The sequence below is a fragment of the Octopus sinensis genome, linkage group LG3 (genome assembly GCF_006345805.1).
Source record: "Octopus sinensis linkage group LG3, ASM634580v1, whole genome shotgun sequence".
NCBI classification, from domain to species: domain Eukaryota; kingdom Metazoa; phylum Mollusca; class Cephalopoda; order Octopoda; family Octopodidae; genus Octopus; species Octopus sinensis.
In genome coordinates this window covers 168,577,651-168,599,797 of record NC_042999.1, presented here as the reverse complement: position 1 = coordinate 168,599,797, position 22,147 = coordinate 168,577,651, and the positions used below count along the sequence as shown (strand labels likewise).

The 22,147-nt window shown below is 40.2% G+C and overlaps 1 protein-coding gene across 3 annotated transcripts in view; it reads left to right on the top strand.

Moving 5' to 3' along the window:
- The window catches only part of LOC115209251 (disheveled-associated activator of morphogenesis 1), a 153,372-nt gene that overhangs the window by 62,553 nt on the left and 68,672 nt on the right, over window positions 1-22,147 (top strand). For all 3 annotated transcript variants that reach the window (XM_029777542.2, XM_029777541.2, XM_036501611.1), the window contains 3 exons: window positions 1,029-1,118; window positions 11,626-11,694; window positions 16,930-17,018. In XM_029777542.2, the coding sequence (XP_029633402.1) occupies window positions 1,029-1,118; window positions 11,626-11,694; window positions 16,930-17,018 (248 nt within the window). The remainder of the gene's footprint in view (window positions 1-1,028; window positions 1,119-11,625; window positions 11,695-16,929; window positions 17,019-22,147) is intronic.

Genomic DNA, 22,147 nt, shown 5'->3' with positions numbered 1-22,147 from the left:
AAATTTGGATTCATGGATTGATAGAAGTGAGAAGGACTTTAAAACTGATATTGCTAAAGCATGGTCAGCTCTTTCAAAGACGGACACCATTTGGAAATCAAATCTAAACAGAGAAGTAAAGATTAGCTTCTTTTGAGTGACAATAGAAACTGTGCTCTTATACAGCTGCAAGGAACAAGAAATAAAATTAGATGGCATACACATACACAAGGCCGCTGAGAGCAGTACTTAATATCAAATGGCAGTTCCATACAACAAACTAACTTCTTTATGGTGGTTTTCTGAGTTACTGCCACCATATTGAAAAGAAGACTGAGATTCTGTGGATGCTGTTTTTGTTGCAAGGATGAAGTAGTTGGTCAAATGCTGAGGTCCTGTCTCGACATTTATTGCCCAACTGGTTAAAGACTCTGGTCTACTGAAGAGCAACATACTGAGAACAATGCAGAAGAGGGAATTCTGGCGATAAAGTGGTCAATGGTAGTTAGGTAAGAAAATATTAGGTTGAAGAATCCTTTGGATAGAAAAGTCAAAGACCACCTTGTGTGACTCAAATCCACATCTTCTGTAAACATGACAGATGTTCTACTATTGGACCAAAGCAATCTTTTTAATTTCCTAATCCATTTTAGGAACTTAATTGTTATCTGCAAGAAGTGTATTTTATTGACATCATAAGAATTAAGAAATTTTGAGGATATAAAATAATTCTTTTTTTGGAATGATGAATCTCAAAGCAAGGAAGGCTATTAATAATAGTATGTAAAAATTGAATTAAAAAAACACTTTGGATAGAAAAACTTGAAGATGGCCTATGGGCAGATAGATTTAAGAGACAAATTTCTCTTTGCCAATGAAACACAAGTGTGAGAATTTTAAATGAAAGCTACTGCAATATATTTTTAAATAAAAATTGGATCCTGTCTGAAGGTGTTTTATATCAGTTCTAAAGTTTAAGAAATAAGCATAATTTCAAATCAATTTTCCATATTTTGAAATGCATCTCTATTGTTTTCCTTTCTTTTCAGGAAGAATTAGATTTAGACAAGCCTCATCGAGAAGCTTTGTTTAATCTACCCCCTGAGAAAAAGTGGCAGATATACTGCAGTAAAAAATGGGTAAGTATTTATATTTCGGTAACTTGAATATATTTCATTGTTTATATATATCTGGCTGTTGAATTTCATTTTATGTCCAATGTAATTTTGAAAGACATTATCTTCTAAGAGGTTGCTTTCTTGTAATGTAAATAATATTTCTGTTGGCAATTATTTTTTTCTTGAGATGACAACATTCTGTTGCAGGGTTCAAAACCAGCAACTTTGAGGGTGGTGGGAAGTCATTCACATTCACCCCAGTACTTGACTGCTATTTCATCAACCACTAAGAGATGAAAGGCAGAATTGACTTCAATGGCATTTGAATTTAGAATGTAAAAAGCCAGAAGAAATGCTGGCTAACAATTTGGCCAGCTTGTGGCCTTCTCTATTGGCAATAACAGGATAATTTTCCTTTGTTCTTTTGCTGTTTTAAGTCATTGGATTGTAGCCATGCTGGTCAACTGCCTTTAAAACTTTTACTCTGTACTTTGTCTGATACTTTATTGACCTTGTAAGGTGGAATGGCAAAGTTTCTGTGTCATTTTTGTTTGATGCACTGTTTCTGCTGTTGTGCATGCACACACACAACTAGAACTATTGATTGGTTACTGATTATATTGCATCATAAATAATCTTTTAATTCCATTTTACTATAAATATATTTTCAGATTGCTATAGAATTTTATTAGATTTACCACTCCATCCACCCCCATTCACCTATATATAATGTGAAGGTAGGAGGGAGATGTAGTCCTGAGTGTCCCCACTGTGACAGATTATGCGTAATGGGAATATAGGTGAACTGAAAGACAAAAAAAAAAGCAAAAAATAAAATGCAGCCATCAAAAGAATCAGTTATAGTATGTCAAAGACAACTTATTGGTAAAGACACAAGATTTATTTTTAAAAAATGGGCATAAGCGCAGGAGTGGCTTTGTGGTAAGTAGCTTGCTTACCAGCCACATGGTTCTAGGTTCAGTCCCACTGCGTGGCATCTTGGGCAAGTGTCTTCTGCTATAGCCCCGGGCCAACCAATGCCTTGTGAGTGGATTTGGTAGACAGAAACTGAAAGAAGCCTGTCGTATATATGTATATATATATATATATATATATATATATATATATATATTATAAAAAACATTATTGGTGAATTGAAGAAATGGAGCTGAACGCAGATTGAACAGAAATCGTTTTATTTCATTCTACACGTGTTTCGAAAGGCACAAATTACCAAAATCCGATTGAATAATGGGACCATATTGTGTCTTTCTCTTCAGGAAGAAAAAAAGGAAATCCGTTGGAAAAACAAAAACAGAACAGAGGCGGAGCAAAAACAAATCGAACTATGCTCCTAAGAGCCCATGGCGAAACTGTTTATCAGTGTATGTTGAGAACCGGTGGCTGAAGAATTCAACGGGTCAGGCATCGGTCAATCATGTGGGTGAGGGTGTATAGATGTTCTTTGTGACCGAGAATAAAGTTCTGACTATTTAAGGAATATTGGATGTTTTATAAGGGGCGAGAAAAAATCTACTTAGAGACGTGTGTGTGTGTATACTGCTCTATATATGTGTGTGTTGGCGTAGGGGTAGAAAACATTTTTTGTGTACGTGTGTGCGTTTGATCGTTCGGCTGTCAGTGGCTACTGCCGTGATAACCGTTGGGTGGCAGAAAGAAAAAATATATATATATATTATGTTTTATTGTGTGTGTGTTCATCTAAGCCTGCTTGTCAGGGAAACCCCCCGCTGTGAAAAAACCAAGCCCCGTTTGTCTTACAGGAGTAATTCCCCTTGCAGTGGTTAATCGTAGATATCTTAAAGGCTATTTCAGAATTTGTTACCAAGGGCTATGGGTGCCGGTATTATTTATAAACGCTATTTAAAAGCCAGATAAGTGTAACGCCGGTAGTGAAGTGGTTCTCTTCCATCCCCAATAAGAACCGTACTAGGTTCATTCAGTTTGATATCGCCAGCTTCTACCCCTCGATTAACCCTAGTGTGCTAAATAAGGCCCTCTGGCATGCTCACAACAAGGCTGGCCTCACCAGAGAAGAGATAGATATCATTTTAGTTGCCAGGAAATCGTTTATTAAGTTTGATAATAAGTTGTGGATCCGTAAAGATACTCCCAATGAATTTGATGTGCCTATGGGTAGTTCGGATAGTGCGCAGATAGCCGATTTGGTCGGAATATATATTCTCTACGAATTGTCCGACCAATTCCCGGAGATCGCGGGCGGCCTGTATCGTGACGATTGTCTGTTTTACCTGCAAAACACTACGAACAGAATAGTGCAGAAAACTAAGAGCAGGTTAGCTAGGTTTTTAATAGAATGAGCATGAGTATAGTTTTTGATAATGAACTCACCAAGGCTAATTTCCTAGACGTTACACTTAACCTTAATAGCGACTCATACTGCCCTTACCATAAGCCTTCCACTAATTTGAAGTATGTCAGTGTCTTCTCAAATCATGCCAAAACCGTAACAGACAATTTGGTTAAAAACATCTCTCTAAGATTGTCTGGCTTGTCCGCCAGTGCCGATATTTTTATGCAGAAAGCGGAATTTTATAACGCCGCACTATCCAAGGCCGGTTATAGGCAGAAGGTAATTTATATTGATCCGGCCCTTCCGATGCCATCATTCGGTCATCAGGATAGGGCCGTATATAATAACATTAACATTTTAAGTAAGGACGGGAGCGCGGCGGATGCCGGGGTAGTCGCTCCCGCATTTAATTTAGCGAACAAGGATAATTATCGGTCCGAGAGGTCTTACACTAACCCAAGACCCGTTATTCATCCGAGAATCACCCACCCGAATGCGAGAGCTGGCGTCCCGACCCATCACACTGATAGGAATAAGCATATATGGTTTGTAATCCCCTTTGGTAAGCAGATTAGAACTAACCTCCCCCTCTTGTTTAGACAAGCCATCGCCAATACTTCCCCAGAAATTCCAAATATTACTCCACGGTTAACTCACATAAAGTTAGGATAGCTTTCTCCAACACTAAAAACCTCGCCCAGATAATCGCCTCCCATAATAATAGGCTACTTACTAAGACCCTATCACCTTTTTCCGGAGGCACAGCCTCTTCCGCTCCCGGTTTAATGCTCAGTAGGAATAATTATAGTAGTAATAATGATATGAGAGCCAGTACAGTGACACATAATCTCAGCTCCAGCCAGGGAGTACCCACTAGGGGTATAGTTATAAATAGGGGTGTTGTGGTTGACGGTAACAATGGGAGTAGGGTAGAGAGCCCCAATAGCATCCCCAGCATCATTTCCCGCAATAGCAGCACCACGGGCAGTAGCAATGACAGCACTCTGATAGATAGTGGAGAATCAGGGGTTATTCCTATAGTTAATAGTGACGTAGTGGAAAATAGAGTAGTAAGCGGCTGCAGGTCTCGGAACGAATATAGTGACAGGAACGCAGTTCTAATTTCAGAAACTAATCCTAGCAGATTAAGATTCACGTCGGCGAACTCCAAGATCAAAAACGCCGTCTACTAATGCAAGGTTTACACGGACTCAGATGTCTTCACTTATGTAGGGGCATCATCCTCAAGATTGTCTTTGCGTGTCTCCAACCATTACGCAACTTTTCGGGACGTGAACAAGCGCCAGACCACGGGACTCAGTAAGCTAATATGGCGACTGAAGGATACGAACTTAAGCTATAGGCTGGAATGGTCAATTTTGTCGGTGGCCCTCCCATTTGATAGGGGCAGAAGACAGTGCAACCTTTGTGTCTCCGAACTCTTCCATATTTTGTTTGCCAGAGGCCGGATGGTAAACGGGCTCCTACAGTCGGCTTTTCGATGCCCCCATCGGCGGCGTTACACTTATCTGGCTTTTAAATAGCGTTTATAAATAATACCGGCACCCATAGCCCTTGGTAACAAATTCTGAAATAGCCTTTAAGATATCTACGATTAACCACTGCAAGGGGATTACTCCTGTAAGACAAACGGGGCTTGTTTTTTTCACAGCGGGGGGTTTCCTTGACAAGGCAGGCTTAGATGAACACACACACACATAAAACATAATATATATATATATTTTTTTCTTTCTGCCACCCAACGGTTATCACGGCAGTAGCCACTGACAGCCGAACGATCAAACGCACACACGTACACAAAAATGTTTTCTACCCCTACGCCACACACACATATATAGAGCAGTATACACACACACACGTCTCTAAGTAGATTTTTTCTCGCCCCTTATAAAACATCCAATATTCCTTAAATAGTCAGAACTTTATTCTCGGTCACAAAGAACATCTATACACCCTCACCCACATGATTGACCGATGCCTGACCCGTTGAATTCTTCAGCCACCGGTTCTCAACATACACTGATAAACAGTTTCGCCATGGGCTCTAGGAGCATAGTTCGATTTGTTTTTGCTCCGCCTCTGTTCTGTTTTTGTTTTTCCAACGGATTTCCTTTTTCTTCCTGAAGAGAAAGACACAATATGGTCCCATTATTCAATCGGATTTTGGTAATTTGTGCCTTTCGAAACACGTGTAGAATGAAATAAAACGATTTCTGTTCAATCTGCGTTCAGCTCCATTTCTTCAATTCACCAATAATGTTTTAATTTCAATTATCCGCACCAACGCACGGTTGCAACGCCAGATGGTTGTACCTCCAACCGTGCTGTTTACTGCTGTGATTTTTGCTACTAAGGTATCGGTTAAACTTTTGATTAATCTACTACAAGATTATTCATCTTTCTATTTCACATAATATATATATATATATATATATATGTGTCTGTGTTTGTCCCCCTAGCATTGCTTGACAACCGATGCTGGTGTGTTTACGTCCCCGTCACTTAGCGGTTCGGCAAAAAGAGACCGATAGAATAAGTACTGGGCTTACAAAGAATAAGTCCCGGGGTCGATTTGCTCGACTAAAGTAAAAGAGAATAGGAGATAACTTCAAAAAGATCAGTTGGCTAAAAATATGTTAAATACTAGTTAAATATTTTTTGGTGTAATGGAGCTTGGGATCATTCTGTCAGTTTCTCACAGAACATATCTTGCTGATAATGTTTAAATGTTGACAGTTTCTCAAAATTTGTTTTGTATTTTCATTTTTCTCCATATTTCTAGGACTTATTTTATCAACCTCCTAAGGATGAAGAATGAAGTGAACCTAGATTTCTAACATAGACTTTTAAAGTAGGCTGCAGTTGATTGTCTCACGTCTCCAATATATATTTTATTGACCCTGGAAAGATGAAAGGTAAAAATTAACTTGGGTAGGATTTGAACTCAGAACATATTAAAATATAATTAATATATATTGTCTGATGCTCTACAGAGGGATTGGTTTGAGTGTATAAATGCACTATAGACATTTAAAAGCTAAAAATACAACTCTAATTTCAGAATGGTTGAAATATTTTGGAAATTATAGATGCAGACATGGCTGTGTGCTTAAAGACTTTGCTTCCTGACCTCGTACTTTTGGGTTCAGTTTCATTGTATGGCACTTATGGCAAGTGTCTACTATTATAGAGATTGAAAGAAGCCCATTGTGTGTGTGTGTGTATGTGTGTCGTTGTTTTGACACACCTTTATGCAAGCACTATTATTTGCTTTCTATCTTTAGTGGAAACATGCCCAGGAAATATTATCTTGCTGGGAAGCAGGTGAGGGTTGACACCAGGAAGAGCATCTTGCTATAGAAACTTGCCTCAACAAATTTTGTAATCTATCAAGTAGGGAAAAGGAGGAGGCATTAAACCAATGATTATGAGGATAACTAAATGGTTATATAGATTGAGAAAGATGAACACTTATTTATTGAATTAAATGTTTATGTGGAGGCGCAATGGCCCAGTGGTTAGGGCAGCGGACTCGCGGTCGGAGGATCGCGGTTTCGATTCCCAGACCGGGCGTTGTGTGTTTATTGAGCGAAAACACCTAAAAAAAAAAAAGCTCCACGAGGCTCCGGCAGGGGGTGGTGATCCCTGCTGTACTCTTTCACCACTCTTTCTCCCACTTTAAATGGCGGTGCCCCAGCATGGCCACAGCTCGTGAGCTGAAACTAGATAAAATAAAATTTTTAAAAAATAAATAAATTATGTAATATTTCCAATATCTACTATTGTCACTTATTTACTTTATCTGATGCAATCACACATGACTTAGGCTTTCTAGTATTAAATTCCCCCTTTGGAGACATTCAGATATTTGCTTTTACAGTGAGCAAGACCAGTGACTTCATAAAAACTTCTTTGTTAACAATACTGTCTTGCACACTTTTACTGCAAGCCAACAACATTCATTAAAAAGCAGATCAAAAATATTTTCAATTTCTTGCATGATGGCATCGTAGTGAAAAGCACTGAAACTAGTGTTGGTTATTACATCAAACAGAACCGAGAGAAATGCATTGGAATAAGGCTCTTAAAGACATTAATTGAAATTTTGAAACACATTTTTCTGACATCCATGGTATTCTGCATCAAGAATTTGTCCTTCAGAGTCAGACTGTCACTTGAGACTTCTACTGCAATGTTTTGAAGTATTTGAAGGAAGATATTTGGTGTAAGCGGCCGGATCTGTGGAGCACAAAAAATTGGATTCTTCACAATTACTATGCACCCTATCACTGAGCTCTTGAGTTTCTCACCAAAAACAACATGGTAATGCTTCAACACCCAGCCTATTTGCCAGACTTAGCACCTGCTGACTTTCATCTCTTTTCCAAGATGAAAATGCAGCTCAAAGGTTGCTGTTTTAACACCGTTGCCAAGATCCAGAGCAAATCACAGAAGGTCCTTGAGACTTACTTATGGAAAAGTGATTCCTAAGCAGCAGGAACACTGGGACCAGTGTATTGCTGCACAAGGCGACTGTTTCAAAGGAGATGATGTTAAGACTTAAGTAAATAAGTTATTTATTATATTTTTTATTAACATAATTAGTCTGGAAACTTTTTGATACCACCTTGTATCTCTTTTGCCATTGTAGCAGTTGATGACAATACTGCTACTTCAGTCACTCTTTATGACACCTTGTTCTGCCCGATTGACTATGCCTGAAAATAGTGCATAACCTAGCAGGCATTTTCAACTGATAGTCTCAATTGCTTTAACTAAGTTTCACTCATTAGAAGATAGGAACCAGCTACAGCCAGGGACATGGCCATGGTTGGATTGCAGAAAAAGTGTAGGTAGAAATTTCCTACAGTGTAAACTATGAACAGATAAGAAGTGTAGTGCAGATGATAAACCTAATAGACAACTGAGGCACAAGAGCAATGAGCGCTAAGAGTACACAGGTAACAAACTCGGATTTCAGGAAGGTTTCCCAGAATTAGTTAGTTACCTAAGTGACTTAATTAGCAAGGTTGGGATTAATTCTGAAAGTATAATACCCTGAGTGAGAAACATTGCAGGCAACAAAGGACTTCTCCCTCAGAGTGAAGTGTAGCTACCTGTGTATGAAATGCAATGTTATATGTTAGTGAGACAGGAGTCTTGACTGTAGAGCACTTACAAAAACTAGAAAGAAATGACATTAGCATGCTTCACTAGATATGTAATATTAATTTGCATGAACTATTGTTGTTGTTGGCACTCTGTTGCTTACGACGGCAAGGGTTCCAGTTGATCCGATCAATGGAACAGCCTGCTCATGAAATTAACGTGCAAGTGGCTGAGCACTCCACAGACACGTATACCCTTAATGTAGTTCTCGGGGAGATTCAGCGTGACACAGAGCGTAACAAGGCTGGCTCTTTGAATTACAGGCACAACAGAAACAGGAAGTAAGAGTGAGAGAAAGTTGTGGTGAAAGAGTACAGCAGGGATCACCGCCATTCCCTGCCGGAGCCTCGTGGAGCTTTTAGGTGTTTTCGCTCAAACACTCACAACGCCTAGTCTGGGAATCAAAACCATGATCCTATGACCGCGAGTCCATTGCCCTAAGCACTGGGCCATTGCGCCTCCACGCATGAACTATAGAGCCCAAATGAGAAAAACATGGAGCATAAGAGAAATCAGGTGTAGAGCCTAACAAAGAAGACTGCTTGGACATTTGATGTGTTTGGAGGATGGCTGTTGTATGAAGAAATGCTTAAGTGGGTGAAACCTGTGGAAGAGAGAGCCCAAGATGAAGTGGTGAAGATTGATATGTTGCACCACATGAAGGGGATGGCAAAATACTGTTGATTGATGACATGCAGTGTTGAATAAGACTTGACCACCAGTGCAAGCATTGTGAAACATACTTCTAATGAGTGTCGTAATAAAAACTAGAAAGTACAAAATATATTCATTAAATTATGAATTAAGAGCAGCTCCAGTAATGCAAACATTATTGGTGGCACATACATAGTGTATGTGTTTTGTTTATACACTAAATCTGCTGCAGGATAGTGTCCTGGGAAGCTCCCTGTATGAAGAAGAGTGTTAAATACCTGAATATCACAGACCAGGTTAGACTACTCACCTCAAAATCACCAAAAACGGTAGATACCGGTATATTGCAATTACTGTGGTTTATCAACACTGTATACTCAGATCATCTTGAAACAAAGTGAATCACTGGTCTGTGACTTATATGCAAATAGAGTGAAGTCTATTTGTTAATGTGCTGTGGTGTAGCACATTATCCTGCAGCAAACTTGGCCTGTACACAAAACACATACATTATGTATCATCATCATCATTTAGCGTCCGTTTTCCATGCTAGCATGGGTTGGATAGTTCAACTGGGGTCTGTGAAGCTGGAAGGCTTCATCAGGCCCAGTCAGATCTGGCAGTGTTTCTATGGCTGGATGCCCTTCCTAATGCCAACCACTCCATGAGTGTAGTAGATCTGGCAGTGTTTCTACGGCTGGATGCCCTTCCTAACGCCAACCACTCCGTGAATGTAGTAGTATGTATGTATGACTGATAATGTTTACATTACTAAAGCTGCTTTTAATTCGTAATTTAATTTTCTTTCACATGTGCCATGCTGCAGCACATCAGCAAATAGACTTCAAACTTTTTACATATAAGTCACAAACCAGTGATTCACTTTCTAGACAAACAAATTGTAGAACCTCATTGAGCTCATCAAATTGACTCCAGATTTCCTTTTTGATAGATTCCTGCAACCGATTCCTGCAGCCTTGACACATTGATTCTTCATTGAGATATGCACAGCCTTTATCTCCTTTCATTGATCACAATCTTCATCCGTAACAAGTGATGGGACTACTACTGAGATGTCCTCCAATATATGCCATTTATCAATCAGGATGAAGTCAATTTCATTTTTGAGTTGAGCATTTGGGGACTCCCAGCTCTATCTCCTTCCAGGTTGCTTCCTGTATAGGTTGTTCTCAGTGTAAAGACTTCTTGTTTCTGCCATGGTAATCAGATTGACTGTAATTGAATATAAACTCTTTCCATTGAACATAAACTTTTTCCATTTACATTTTTGTGGAGCTGAGAAGATGAAATACTTATATTCTTTTTCCTTTATTCTTTGCAAACACTCAAGCAAACCTATGATAAAAGGCATTCCAGTATCTTGAACAACCTAGTCTTTTTTCAGCTGTAAGATTATATTATCTGGTGAATCTTTCCTTGTTTTCAAAGGCAGTAATATATGATTTGAAAGAGTTCTGACTGCTATTTTTAATAAGTTTGGTAAGTCTTTGGAAACCCCTTGTTGGCTTGTGCTCGTGATGTTTTGATGTTATTCTTGACAGTGATGATGTTTCAATTGTTACTGTTATTCTTCATCAAAATGGTTATACTGTTTTGTTTAGCTCCAAGCAAACCATAATTAAGTAGATCTAAAGTCATTCCAATCATAACTATTTTCTCTTTTCAGCAATATCTGACCATATTTAAGATGAAAGAACATGACTGAGGGAGATCTGTCTGTGATTTCTTGCAAGTTTAGTGGCCATGTAGAGGCTCCCTTATTGGCTTATGTTTTGAATTTTAGTTGCTATTGATGGTTTTATAGTAAAAAAACAAAGGAATTTTTGAGCGGCGCTAGTGAAGTAGTCATTGTATGTCTTGAAGTCAATCCAGGGATCTAATAGCATACATATTCTGATGGGAATACCAATTTTTTTTCATTAGTGTCCTGTGAAAGTGCTTTACCTCCATGTCAGATAATTAAGCAGATTATAGAACTACTCCTGGATAGGATACCAATATTTCTCAAGCCACATCTTTTTCTGTTTGTGAGATGTTGCCTTAACATTTAGCTGTACTCCAACATGCACCAGCATATTGTATATGAAACACTTTGAAAAATACTAGTTAAATATTTTTTGGTGTAATGGAGCTTGGGATCATTCTGTCAGTTTCTCACAGAACATATCTTGCTGATAATGTTTAAATGTTGACAGTTTCTCAAAATTTGTTTTGTATTTTCATTTTTCTCCATATTTCTTTATATGCAGCAAAACATCATTTTTCAGAATATTATGACAACAGATGTCTTCAATTACTTTCATCTTTGCTTTTTATACTTTTGTGTAGGATGAAGATAATCCGAGTACAGCAACCTGGTCTGACTTTTACATAGAAAGTCTAAAGAAATTATCAACGGTGAGTGTGTATGTGTGTGTGTATATATCATCATCATCATCATCATTTAATATCTGTTGTCCATGCTGGCATGGGTTTGATCAGGGCTGGCAAGCTGGAAGGCTGTACCAAACTCTAGTCTGATGTGGCATGGTTACTATGGCTGGATGCCCTTCCTAATACCAATAACTTCAAGAGTGTAATGGGTGCTTTTATGTGCACTGGCACTGGTACCATTTGCAAGATATTTATTTCTTTGTTTTTCTCTCTCCATTATCATCATCATCATCATTTAACATCTGTTGTCCATGCTGGCATGGGTTAGATGGTTTCACCAGGGCTGGCAAGCTGGAAGACTGTACCATACTGTAGTCTGATTTGGCATGGTTTCTATGGCTGGATGCCCTTCCTAATGCTAACCACTCTGAAAGTGTAATGAGTGCTGCTTTTATGTGCCACCACCATGAGTGCCATTTGCATGACACCAGTATCTGCCATGACTACAATTTCACTTGGCTTGATGGGTCTTCTCAAGCACAGCATAGTGCCAAAGGTCTTGGCCATTTGTCATTGCCTCCAAAGGCCCAACACCTGAAAGGTGCTTTTCATGTGCCACCAGCACCTGGTATCTTGCCTCCATGAGGCCCAGTGCTCAAAGGGTGTTTATGTGCCACCAGCATAGGTGCCAATTAGGTGACACCAGCATCAGCCACAACTATGATTTCACTTGGCTTGGTGGCTCTTCTCAAGCACGGCATATTGCCTCTGTGAGGCCCAAAGTTCAAATATCATACTTCATCACCTTGTCCCATGTCTTCCTTGGTCTACCTCTACTACAGGTTCTTTCCACAGTTAAAAATAGGTACTTCTTTATGCGGTTGTCCTCGTCCATACAAAGCACATTGCAATCATCTCTCTTACACACCACATCTGATGCCTCTTATGCTCAGCTTATCTCTCAAGATGCTTATACTCTGTTGTACAAGCACACTGACATTGCACATCTAGCGAAGCATATTGGCTTCATTTCTTTCAAGCCTATGCACGTCTTCCGTGGTTGCAGCCCATGCTTCACTGCCATGCAGAATAGCTGTTTGCATACAGGCATCATACAGTTTGTGTTGTGAAACTGAGGGAGAGGCCCTTTGTTGCCAGTAGAAGTAGGAGCTTTCTGAACTTTACCCAGCCTATTCTTATTCTAGCAGCTACGCTCTCAGAGCATCCATCTCCACTACTAACTTGATCACCTAGATAACAGAAGCTATCTACTTCCTTTAACTTACCCCACTGGCAGTTGATGGAGTCTATTTTCTCTATATTTTTAGTGTTTATTGTACCTGTACACCTTCCATGCACAAACACTATTTTCCCAGTTAACCTTCCTCTGATATTGCTGCACCTCTTATGTGTTCATAGCTTGCACCAGGTACATCTTATGGAGTTTCTATCAATGCCTTTTCTACAGATTGAGCAGGGTCATTTGTGATTTGTCTGCTCTCCTACTTACTAATACTTAGATTAAATCTAAGGCCCTTTGATTCCAGACCTTGCTTTCATGCCTGAAATTTTTTCTCTAGTTCAGGTGGTGATTTGGCTATAAGAAGAAGGTCATTGGCATAGAGAAGCTCCCAGGGGCAGCTCATCTTAAATTCCTCTGTTATTTCCTGGAGGACTATGATGAACATGATGGGGCTGAGGAGTGATCCTTGGTGAACCCTTACTTGTATCTTGAATTCCTTGCTATACTTGTTGCCAACCTTCACCTTACTGACAACATCTCTGTACGTGGCTTGTACAGCTTTCACCAGCCACTCATCTATCCCTAACTTCTGCATTAATCACCAGATAAGAAGTGGCGGATTCTGTCAAAGGCTTTTTCCATGTCAACAAAAGCCAGGTACAGGGGTTTATTTTTGGTTAGATATTTCTCTTGCAGTTGCCTAACTAAGAATATAGCATTAGTCGTGCTCCTGTGTGGCACCAATCTGAACTGCAACTCCCCTATACTAATACTCTACCTAATTAATTGAGCTGTGACCCTCTCCATGACTTTCATCACCTGGACCAGCAGTTTGATACCTCTGTAATTATTCCTGTCTAAGGCATCAGCTTTGCCTTTGTAGCAGTTGATTATGATGCTTCTACACCAATCATTGTGAAGGCATATGGCCTAGTGGTTAGAGCAGCAGACTCGCGGTCAAGGGATTGCAGGTTCGAATCTCAGACCAGGCGATGTGTGTGTTTATGAGTGAAACACCTAAGCTCCACACAGCTCTGGCAGAAGGTAATGGTGAACTTCTGCAGACTCTTTCGCCACAACTTTCTCTCACTCTTTCCTCCTGCATCTGTCAGCTCACCTGCGATGGACCGGCTTCCCGTCGAGGTGGGGAACCTATACGCCAAGGAAACCGGCCTTATAAGCCAGGCGTGGCTCGAGAAGGAACAAACAACACCAACAAAACACCAATCATTGGTATGACTCCCTCGTGGACAGCCTGATTATACAGGTGACCTGGCTATATCCTGCTCCACCAGATATTTTAAACATTCCAGCAGAAATACTTGATTTCCCCTGGGGCCTTCCCTGTCTTCATGTCTTTATTTTCCTATTTTAGTTGGTGCCAATCTCTCATCCATTGTCTGTTTGTATGTGTATTTGCATTGTTAATTTCTGCAAGTTATTTTTTATGCCTGTATTGTGAAGATAAAGCTGTAAAGCTTTAAGATAAGGTTTCCCATAGCTACATCTTGGATGAATGATGGCTAATATGGCTGTTACTGTGAGTTTTTGTTGTTTATTTTCTATCTTACTCCTTCTAATGATTCTTACAAACCGTATCTTCTTTTCTCTCCCTACCTGAGCAGTTTTTTGCACCTGTTCAATTTCATTTTTCCAAGATTAAGCAGAAGCAGTATAATTCCTGGGGTACTTGATATTAAATATACTGTGAAATTTATTAAGCTTCAGTCTTGTACTCTGGTTTGTGTTAATTGCTTACAAACCTTGATGAGTCTATTTTAAACAAAGCTATTCAAAATGAATTCTTTTTCCCCCTATTTATTTTTATTTTGTAAAAGGAATTCCTAGAAAAGAAAAAGATTAGTTGAACTCTCTTTGATGCACAATCTGCAAAAATTAATTACAAAAACCAAACTCCTCTGAATTTTCAAATGTCAAATGAAATATTCAATAAAAAATCAGTTATAATTGTTATTTCAGCTTCTTTTGAAACATAAGGTTTCAGTTTTCAAAAAAACAGTCATCTCTCCTCATGTCAGTGTATGAGAGTGAGCTGAAAAGTTTATTGGCTGACTATGAAGGAGTGACGTTAGGGCTGTGAAATCTTCCATACATTAATTTCCATGTAAACTGCCATCTGACTGTTTAAAAAAGTCAAAAGTAATAGTAGTAACTTCTCTAGAAAATGGTCGACTTTTGTTTCATGGTGTTATCAAGTCCCTGCAAAGGACATTTGTGCTGTCATGGCTGCTACATTAGGGGTGATGCTCCAGCTTTATCAACATTGCAAAAGTGGGCTGCTGAATTTAGGAGGAGAACAGATAGTCTTGAAGATGACCCCAGGTCTGGATATTCTGCAACTGCCACAACCAAGGAAAACATTGATCCTGTTCCTCACACAGTAATGAATGATAGGCAATTGACTATAAATCAAATAACCAATGCCATTAGCATATCCTGTGAGAGAGAGAGAGAGAGTTGAGAGTACTCTGGGCAATGAACTTGATATGACAAAGTTTCTGCTCCATGGGTGCTACATCTTCTGACAACTGATCAAAAGCTCACCAGGCTGATCACATCACATGAAAATCTGACATTGTTTGAAGCAGGTCCAACTGGTTTCCTTAAACATTTCCTAACTAAGGCATCATAAGTTTCAGCCAGAGATAAAGAGATAATCCATGCAGTGGAAACACCCCTCCTCATCTGCTGAGAAGGCTATGGCCTCAGTATTTTATAATGCAAAAGGTATTGTGATTATTGACTATCTTCAAAAGGGCCTCACCATCAATGAAGAATACTATTCCAATTCCATGAGACAGTTACAAAAGGCTATCAAGACCAAATGCCCAGGAACACTGACAAAAGGAGTTTTGTTCCATCAGGACAATGCTCCAGTGCTCATGGTTTCAATGGCTTTGAACTAGTTGATCACCCTCTCTGTCCTTTTAATTTGGCCCCATCTGGTTATCATCTGTTTTATAACATGTAAAAACATTTGGCTGGGAACCAGTATTGCAATGATGACATGCTATTGATGACTTTTTTGACTAACAGAATGAAAGCTTCTTTAGCAATGGGATCCAAACATTGTGACACTGATGGAAGAAGTGTGCTGACCACAAGGGTAACTATGTTGAAAAATAAACCTCATTTTGTCACTTTCTATGAGAATATGTTGGTCAGCCTTTGAACTTGTCAGCTGACCCTCATAGTTATATAAGACAAAGTTATGTTTCTTTAGTTCATGACAATATGGTTGGCAGCCCAGCACTGTGAACACCTAACCATAGTGCCTCATTAAGTCCAGTACAAAATTTCACTTAGACTTTGGATGAAAAGTTTTATTTTTTCTACCTATTTCTTCTTTATGACACCACTGAACTTCTAGAAATGTTCTAATGCCTTATTTTATAAAGCTGGAGGTTTGTGCTGTTAACAAGTTAGAAACATGGGAAGTATTTCAATTTTACAGCATTAATAATTTCTGGTAATTTCAGTTATAATTGCAAATTGTTATTAAACTACCACATTATCAACATATCTTTTATTGATACAAGTGTACAAGTATCATAGAATAGTGATGGCTTCCTGAGAAGCAGGGTTTATAATCTGTTTTCAGATGGCCGATGCCGGACCCCCCTGGCACCTGTGCAGGTGGCACGTAAAAAGCACCCATTACACTCTCGGAGTGGTTGGCGTTAGGAAGGGCATCCAGCTGTAGAAACTCTGCCAGATCAGACTGGAGCCTGGTGCAGCCCCTGGCTTCCCAGACCCCGGTCGAACCGTCCAACCCATGCTAGCGCGGAAAACGGACATTAAACGATGTTGCTTTGTTGAATTGCTCTCTTTATCATATTTGAAGATCAAGTAAGATTTCGGTGATGGCTTATTAGCTGATTTCATATAGATGTTGCAATTCATACTTAATCTCAATCTCACAAGAGAGGTTTTTGGTTTTGCTATAGTTTACTGATTGTATGTGCTTTTAAATGGTGTTTATTCTTTTTGCTTAGGTATGCATTCAGTTCAATGATGAACATGAAGCTTCTCGAAGTAAATTGGTTGAAAACCTGAAAACTGCATTGAGAACCCAGCCAATGAGGTGAGCTCATTTTTCCTCCTCTATTATATATACTTTTTTACTCTTTTACTTGTTTCAGTCATTTGACTGCGACCATGCTGGAGCACCGCCTTTAGTCGAGCAAATCGACCCCGGGACTTATTCTTTGTAAGCCCAGTACTTATTCTTTTGCCGAACCGCTAAGTGACAGGGACGTAAACACACCAGGATCGGTTGTCAAGCAATGCTAGGGGAAGAAACACAGACACACACATATATATATATATATATATATATACATATATACGACAGGCTTCTTTCAGTTTCCGTCTACCAAATCCACTCACAAGGCTTTGGTTGGCCCGAGGCTATAGTAGAAGACACTTGCCCAAGATGCCACGCAGTGGGACTGAACCCGGAACCATGTGGTTGGTAAGCAAGCTACTTACCACACAGCCACTCCTGCGCCTATATATATATATATTTTTTTTTTCCGACCAGTCCATCAGATGTAGTTACACATCGCTGGTCACAATGCGTTTGCATTGTTTTAGCCTTCGAATGACGCCACCCCGCTGGCTAAGCGAGCAGGCCAACAGAAGAAAGAGTGGTGAAAGAGTACAGCAGGGATCACCACCCCCTGCCGGAGCCTCATGGAACTTTTAGGTGTTTTCGCTCAATAAACACTCACAACGCCCGGTCTGGGAATCGAAACCGCGATCCTACGACCACGAGTCTGCTGCCCTAACCACTAGGCCATTGCGCCTCCACCTATTATATATATATTTTTGTTTAATTTTGAAGCAGAATACTAAGGTGTAACACTACAAAATAATATGGTTTTCTACTCTATGCACAGGGGCTGAAATTTAGTGGGAGGGTCTTGTTAATTGCATTGAACCCAATGCTCAACTGTACATCTTTTATCAACCATGAAAGGATGAAAGGCAAAATAATATTGTCTCAAAACATGGGAATAAGTAAAAATATGATGCTTTTGTTTCTTGTGCTGCTGTAGCTGACTTGTTTCTTTTGAATAATTTGTGGTATCATGTTCAGTTGGGAAGTTTTTGCTGATTTGTGTTAGAAAGCTATGGAGTGGCTGTGTGATAAGTAGCTTGTCTACCAACCACATGGTTCCGGGTTCAGTCCCACTGCGTGGCACCCTGGGCAAGTGTCTTCTACTATAGCCTCGGGCCGACCAAAGCCTTGTGTGTGGATTTGGTAGACGGAAACTGAAAGAAGCCCGTCGTATATATGTATATATATATATATATATATATATATGTGTGTGTTTGTGTGTCTGTGTTTGTCCCCTAGCATTGCTTGATAACCGATGCTGGTGTGTTTATGTCCCCGTTACTTAGCGGTTCGGCAAAAGAGACCAATAGAATAAGGACTGGGCTTACAAAAGAATAAGTCCCGGGGTCGAATTGTCGATTAAAAGGCGGTGCTCCAGCATGGCCACAGTCAAATGACTGAAACAAGTAAAAGAGAAAAAGAGTATTACATTTGTTGCTACAGTTAGGTTGAAGTGTGGGTTGCACAGATCATGTTTCTTTTACTGAGTTTCTTTTATTTTGTGTTTGTTTTGCTTCTATTTACTGCAGCCCTTCATTAAATCCACTTCATAACTTTATTATAGTGTGTTGCGGTTTGGTTGAAGATTTCTTTATCATACAAAACTTTCAAAACTCTGTTGCTAATTTGCTATTTGATTAGGGATGATAGGTGGTTTAAATTTATATTTATGCATTATTACTCTTCTGTTGAGGCAAATGAGGATCAGAATCGAAATCGATCAATGGAAATTGCAGCTGATTTACCAGTGCCGGTGGCATGTAAGAGAACCTTCCGTTTCGCGACCGTTGCCAGCACCGCCCCGACTGGCCTCATGCCGGTGGCACGTAAAAAGCACCATCCGAGCGTGGCCGTTCGCCAGCCTCATCTGGCACCTGTGTCGGTGGCACGTAACAAACACCATCCGAGCGTGGCCGTTCGCCAGCCTCGTCTGGCACCTGTGTCGGTGGCACATAAAAAACACCATCCGAGCATGGCTGTTCACCTGCCTCGTCTGGCCCCCGTGCCAGTGGCACATAAAAAACACCATCCGAGCGTGGCCGTTCGCCAACCTCTTCTGGCACCTGTGTGGGTGGCACATAAAAAGCAGCCACTACACTCGTGGAGTGGTTGGCGTTAGGAAGGGCATCCAGCCGTAGAAACACTGCCAGATCAGACTGGGCCTGATGCAGCCTTCTGGCTTCACAGACCCCAGTTGAACCGTCCAACCCATGCTAGCATGGAGAACGGATGCTAAATGATGATGATGATGAAGGATAGTGCTTTCTGGTTGTTAGGTTGCAACACGTCAAAGTAGTTTCACTGATATTGCAAATATATACTGTTTTTAATGCAGTAATCCCTCAACTATCATAGGTGTTATGTTCCAAAACCTCATGCAATAGGTGAAAATTCACGAATTAGAAACAGTACTGTACTGTATTTATTTTTTTGTGTAATTTGTATATATTTTATTATAAATGCAAAACAACACCACAGGAATCAACGTAAGCTTAAATAATAAATTGCAATAGATGAACTATGATATGGGTAGGGATTATTATAGAGCAAGTCTATGAAGAAATTATCACATGGATGAAAATCCACAACATTATGCCTCTCAGTGGTGTATATAGATTAAGTATGATACATAGGTGGCTATTTTAATTTAATGCTGTTTCAATTGCATACACTGAGTTCTTATTAAGCCTATATTTATTTGTGTGGAGGCGCAATGGCCCAGTGGTTAGGGCAGCGGACTCACGGTCGTAGGATCGTGGTTTTGATACCCAGACTGGGTGTTGTGAGTGTTTATTGAGCGAAAACACCTAAAGCTCCACGAGGCTCCGGCAGGGGGTGGTAGCAATCCCTGCTGTACTCTTTCGCCGCAACTTTCTCTCACTCTTCTGTTGGCCTGCTCGTTTACCCAGCGGGATGCCATCATTTGGAGGTTAAAACAATGCGAACCGCATTGTGACCAGCGATGTGTAGCAACATCTGATAGCCTGGTCAGTCACGTGATCACGTGACATGATATTTATCTGCAATATTACTGAATGTCTTATTTACTTTTTTCCATGTATCAGAGGACAGAAATTTTTTGGTATGTGACTAGCCAGTACATGTAATAGATAAGGCTGAAATCCATCTAGCATTCTTATGAATCACAGCCAGAGTGATTTTTAAAAAAAATCTTACTCCAATATATATTGTATTTTTAACACATGTCTATGAAGCGATTTTTATTTCTCAGATGAAAATCCATAGCATCATACCTCTTAATGGTGTATTTACATTAAATATGACATATAAATGGTTATTTTAATTTAATGCTGTTTTAATTCCACATATGAAGTTTTATTCAGCCTGATGGCACGTAAAATCACCATCCGTTCGTGTCCGTTGCCAGCCTCGCCTGGCCCCCGTGCCGGTGGCACGTAAAAGCACCATTCGTTCGTGGCCGTTTGCCAGCTCCGTCTGGCACCTGTGCGGGTGGCACATAAAAAGCACCCACTACACTCACGGAGTGGTTGGCGTTAGGAAGGGCATCCAACCGTAGAAACACTGCCAGATCTGACTGGGCCTGATGCAGCCTTCCGGCTTCACAGACCCCAGTTGAACTGTCCAACCCATGCTAGCATGGAAAACGGACGCTAAATGATGATGATGGCTATTTGCAGTATCAAACGACCTCCATACCATTTGAAGGTAACATTTTTGTGTTTTAAAGCTAAGGCAAGTAACTCTAAATGATGATGATGATGTGATAGCGTTGACATTTCACTGTTACCATGGGAATCAACATTATTTCTTAAAGTATAAATTTGAAAGCTGAGTCAAAGGAGAGGAGTTACAACCAGATGAAATCTCCAGGTGCTTTAAATGCACAAGTCTCTGATATCCAAATGGCTAAAAAGCATCAGCAGAAGGGCATCCAGGAATCATGACCTGGATGCAGCTTGGTCCTTTCACTTGAGTTGGGAAATACTTGCTTGAGGCAGGAAGGGGGTTCTTTTATGAAAACTTTCTGCTTTTCAGCTCCCTTGAGAGTTTTTTACCACTATATCATTATCATCACAAGGCGGCAAGCTGGCAGAAACGTTAGCATGCCGGGCGAAATGCTTAGCGGTATTTCGTCTGTCGTTACGTTCTGAGTTCAAATTCCACCGAGGTCGACTTTGCCTTTCATCCTTTCGGGGTCGATAAATTAAGTACCAGTTATGCACTGGGGTTGATGTAAACGACTTGATCCCTTTGTCTGTCCGTGTTTGTCCCCTCTATGTTTAGCCCCTTGTGGGCAGTAAAGAAATATATATCATTATCATCATCATCATCGTTTAGCGTCTTCTTTACAAGCTAGAATGGGTTAGACTGATACTGGTAAGCAGGAGGGCTGCACCAAGTTCCAATCAGATTTGACATGGTTTCTACAATTGGGTACCTTTCCTAACATCAACCACTCCAAGAGTGTAAATGGGTGCTTTTTATATGCCACTGGCATGGGTGCGAGTTACATGATACTGGCATCAGCCACAACTATGATGCCACTTGGCTTGGTGGGTCTTCTTCTCAATCACAGCATATCACCAGAGGTCTCAGTTACTTATCATTGCATCCATGAGGCCCAATGTTAGAAAGATGCCTCTTACGTGCCACAGGCATGGATGCTAATTACGTGACACCAGCATTGGCCATGACTACGATTTCACTTGGTTTGACAGGTCTTCTTGAGCGTGGCATATTGCCAAAGGTTTTGGTTACTTTTCTTTCCGCGAGGCCCAACATTTGTCCTGTCTTCCTCATCTTATATCTTCTTGGGTCTACCCCTTCCAGTTTCCCCCTACAGAGAGTGGCACTTCTTTACACAGCTGTCCTCCTTCCTATGCATCATATGACTATACCAGTGCAGTCATCTCTCCAGCACACTGCATCTGATGCCTCTTATGCCCAACTTTTCTCTCAAGATGCCTACACTCTGTCATACATGCAAGCTGACATTGCACATCAAACGAAGCATACTAGCTTCATTTCTTTCAAGCCTATGCATGTCCTTGGTGGTCACAATCCTTGTTTCACTGCCATGTAGCATGGCTGTTCACACACAGGCATAT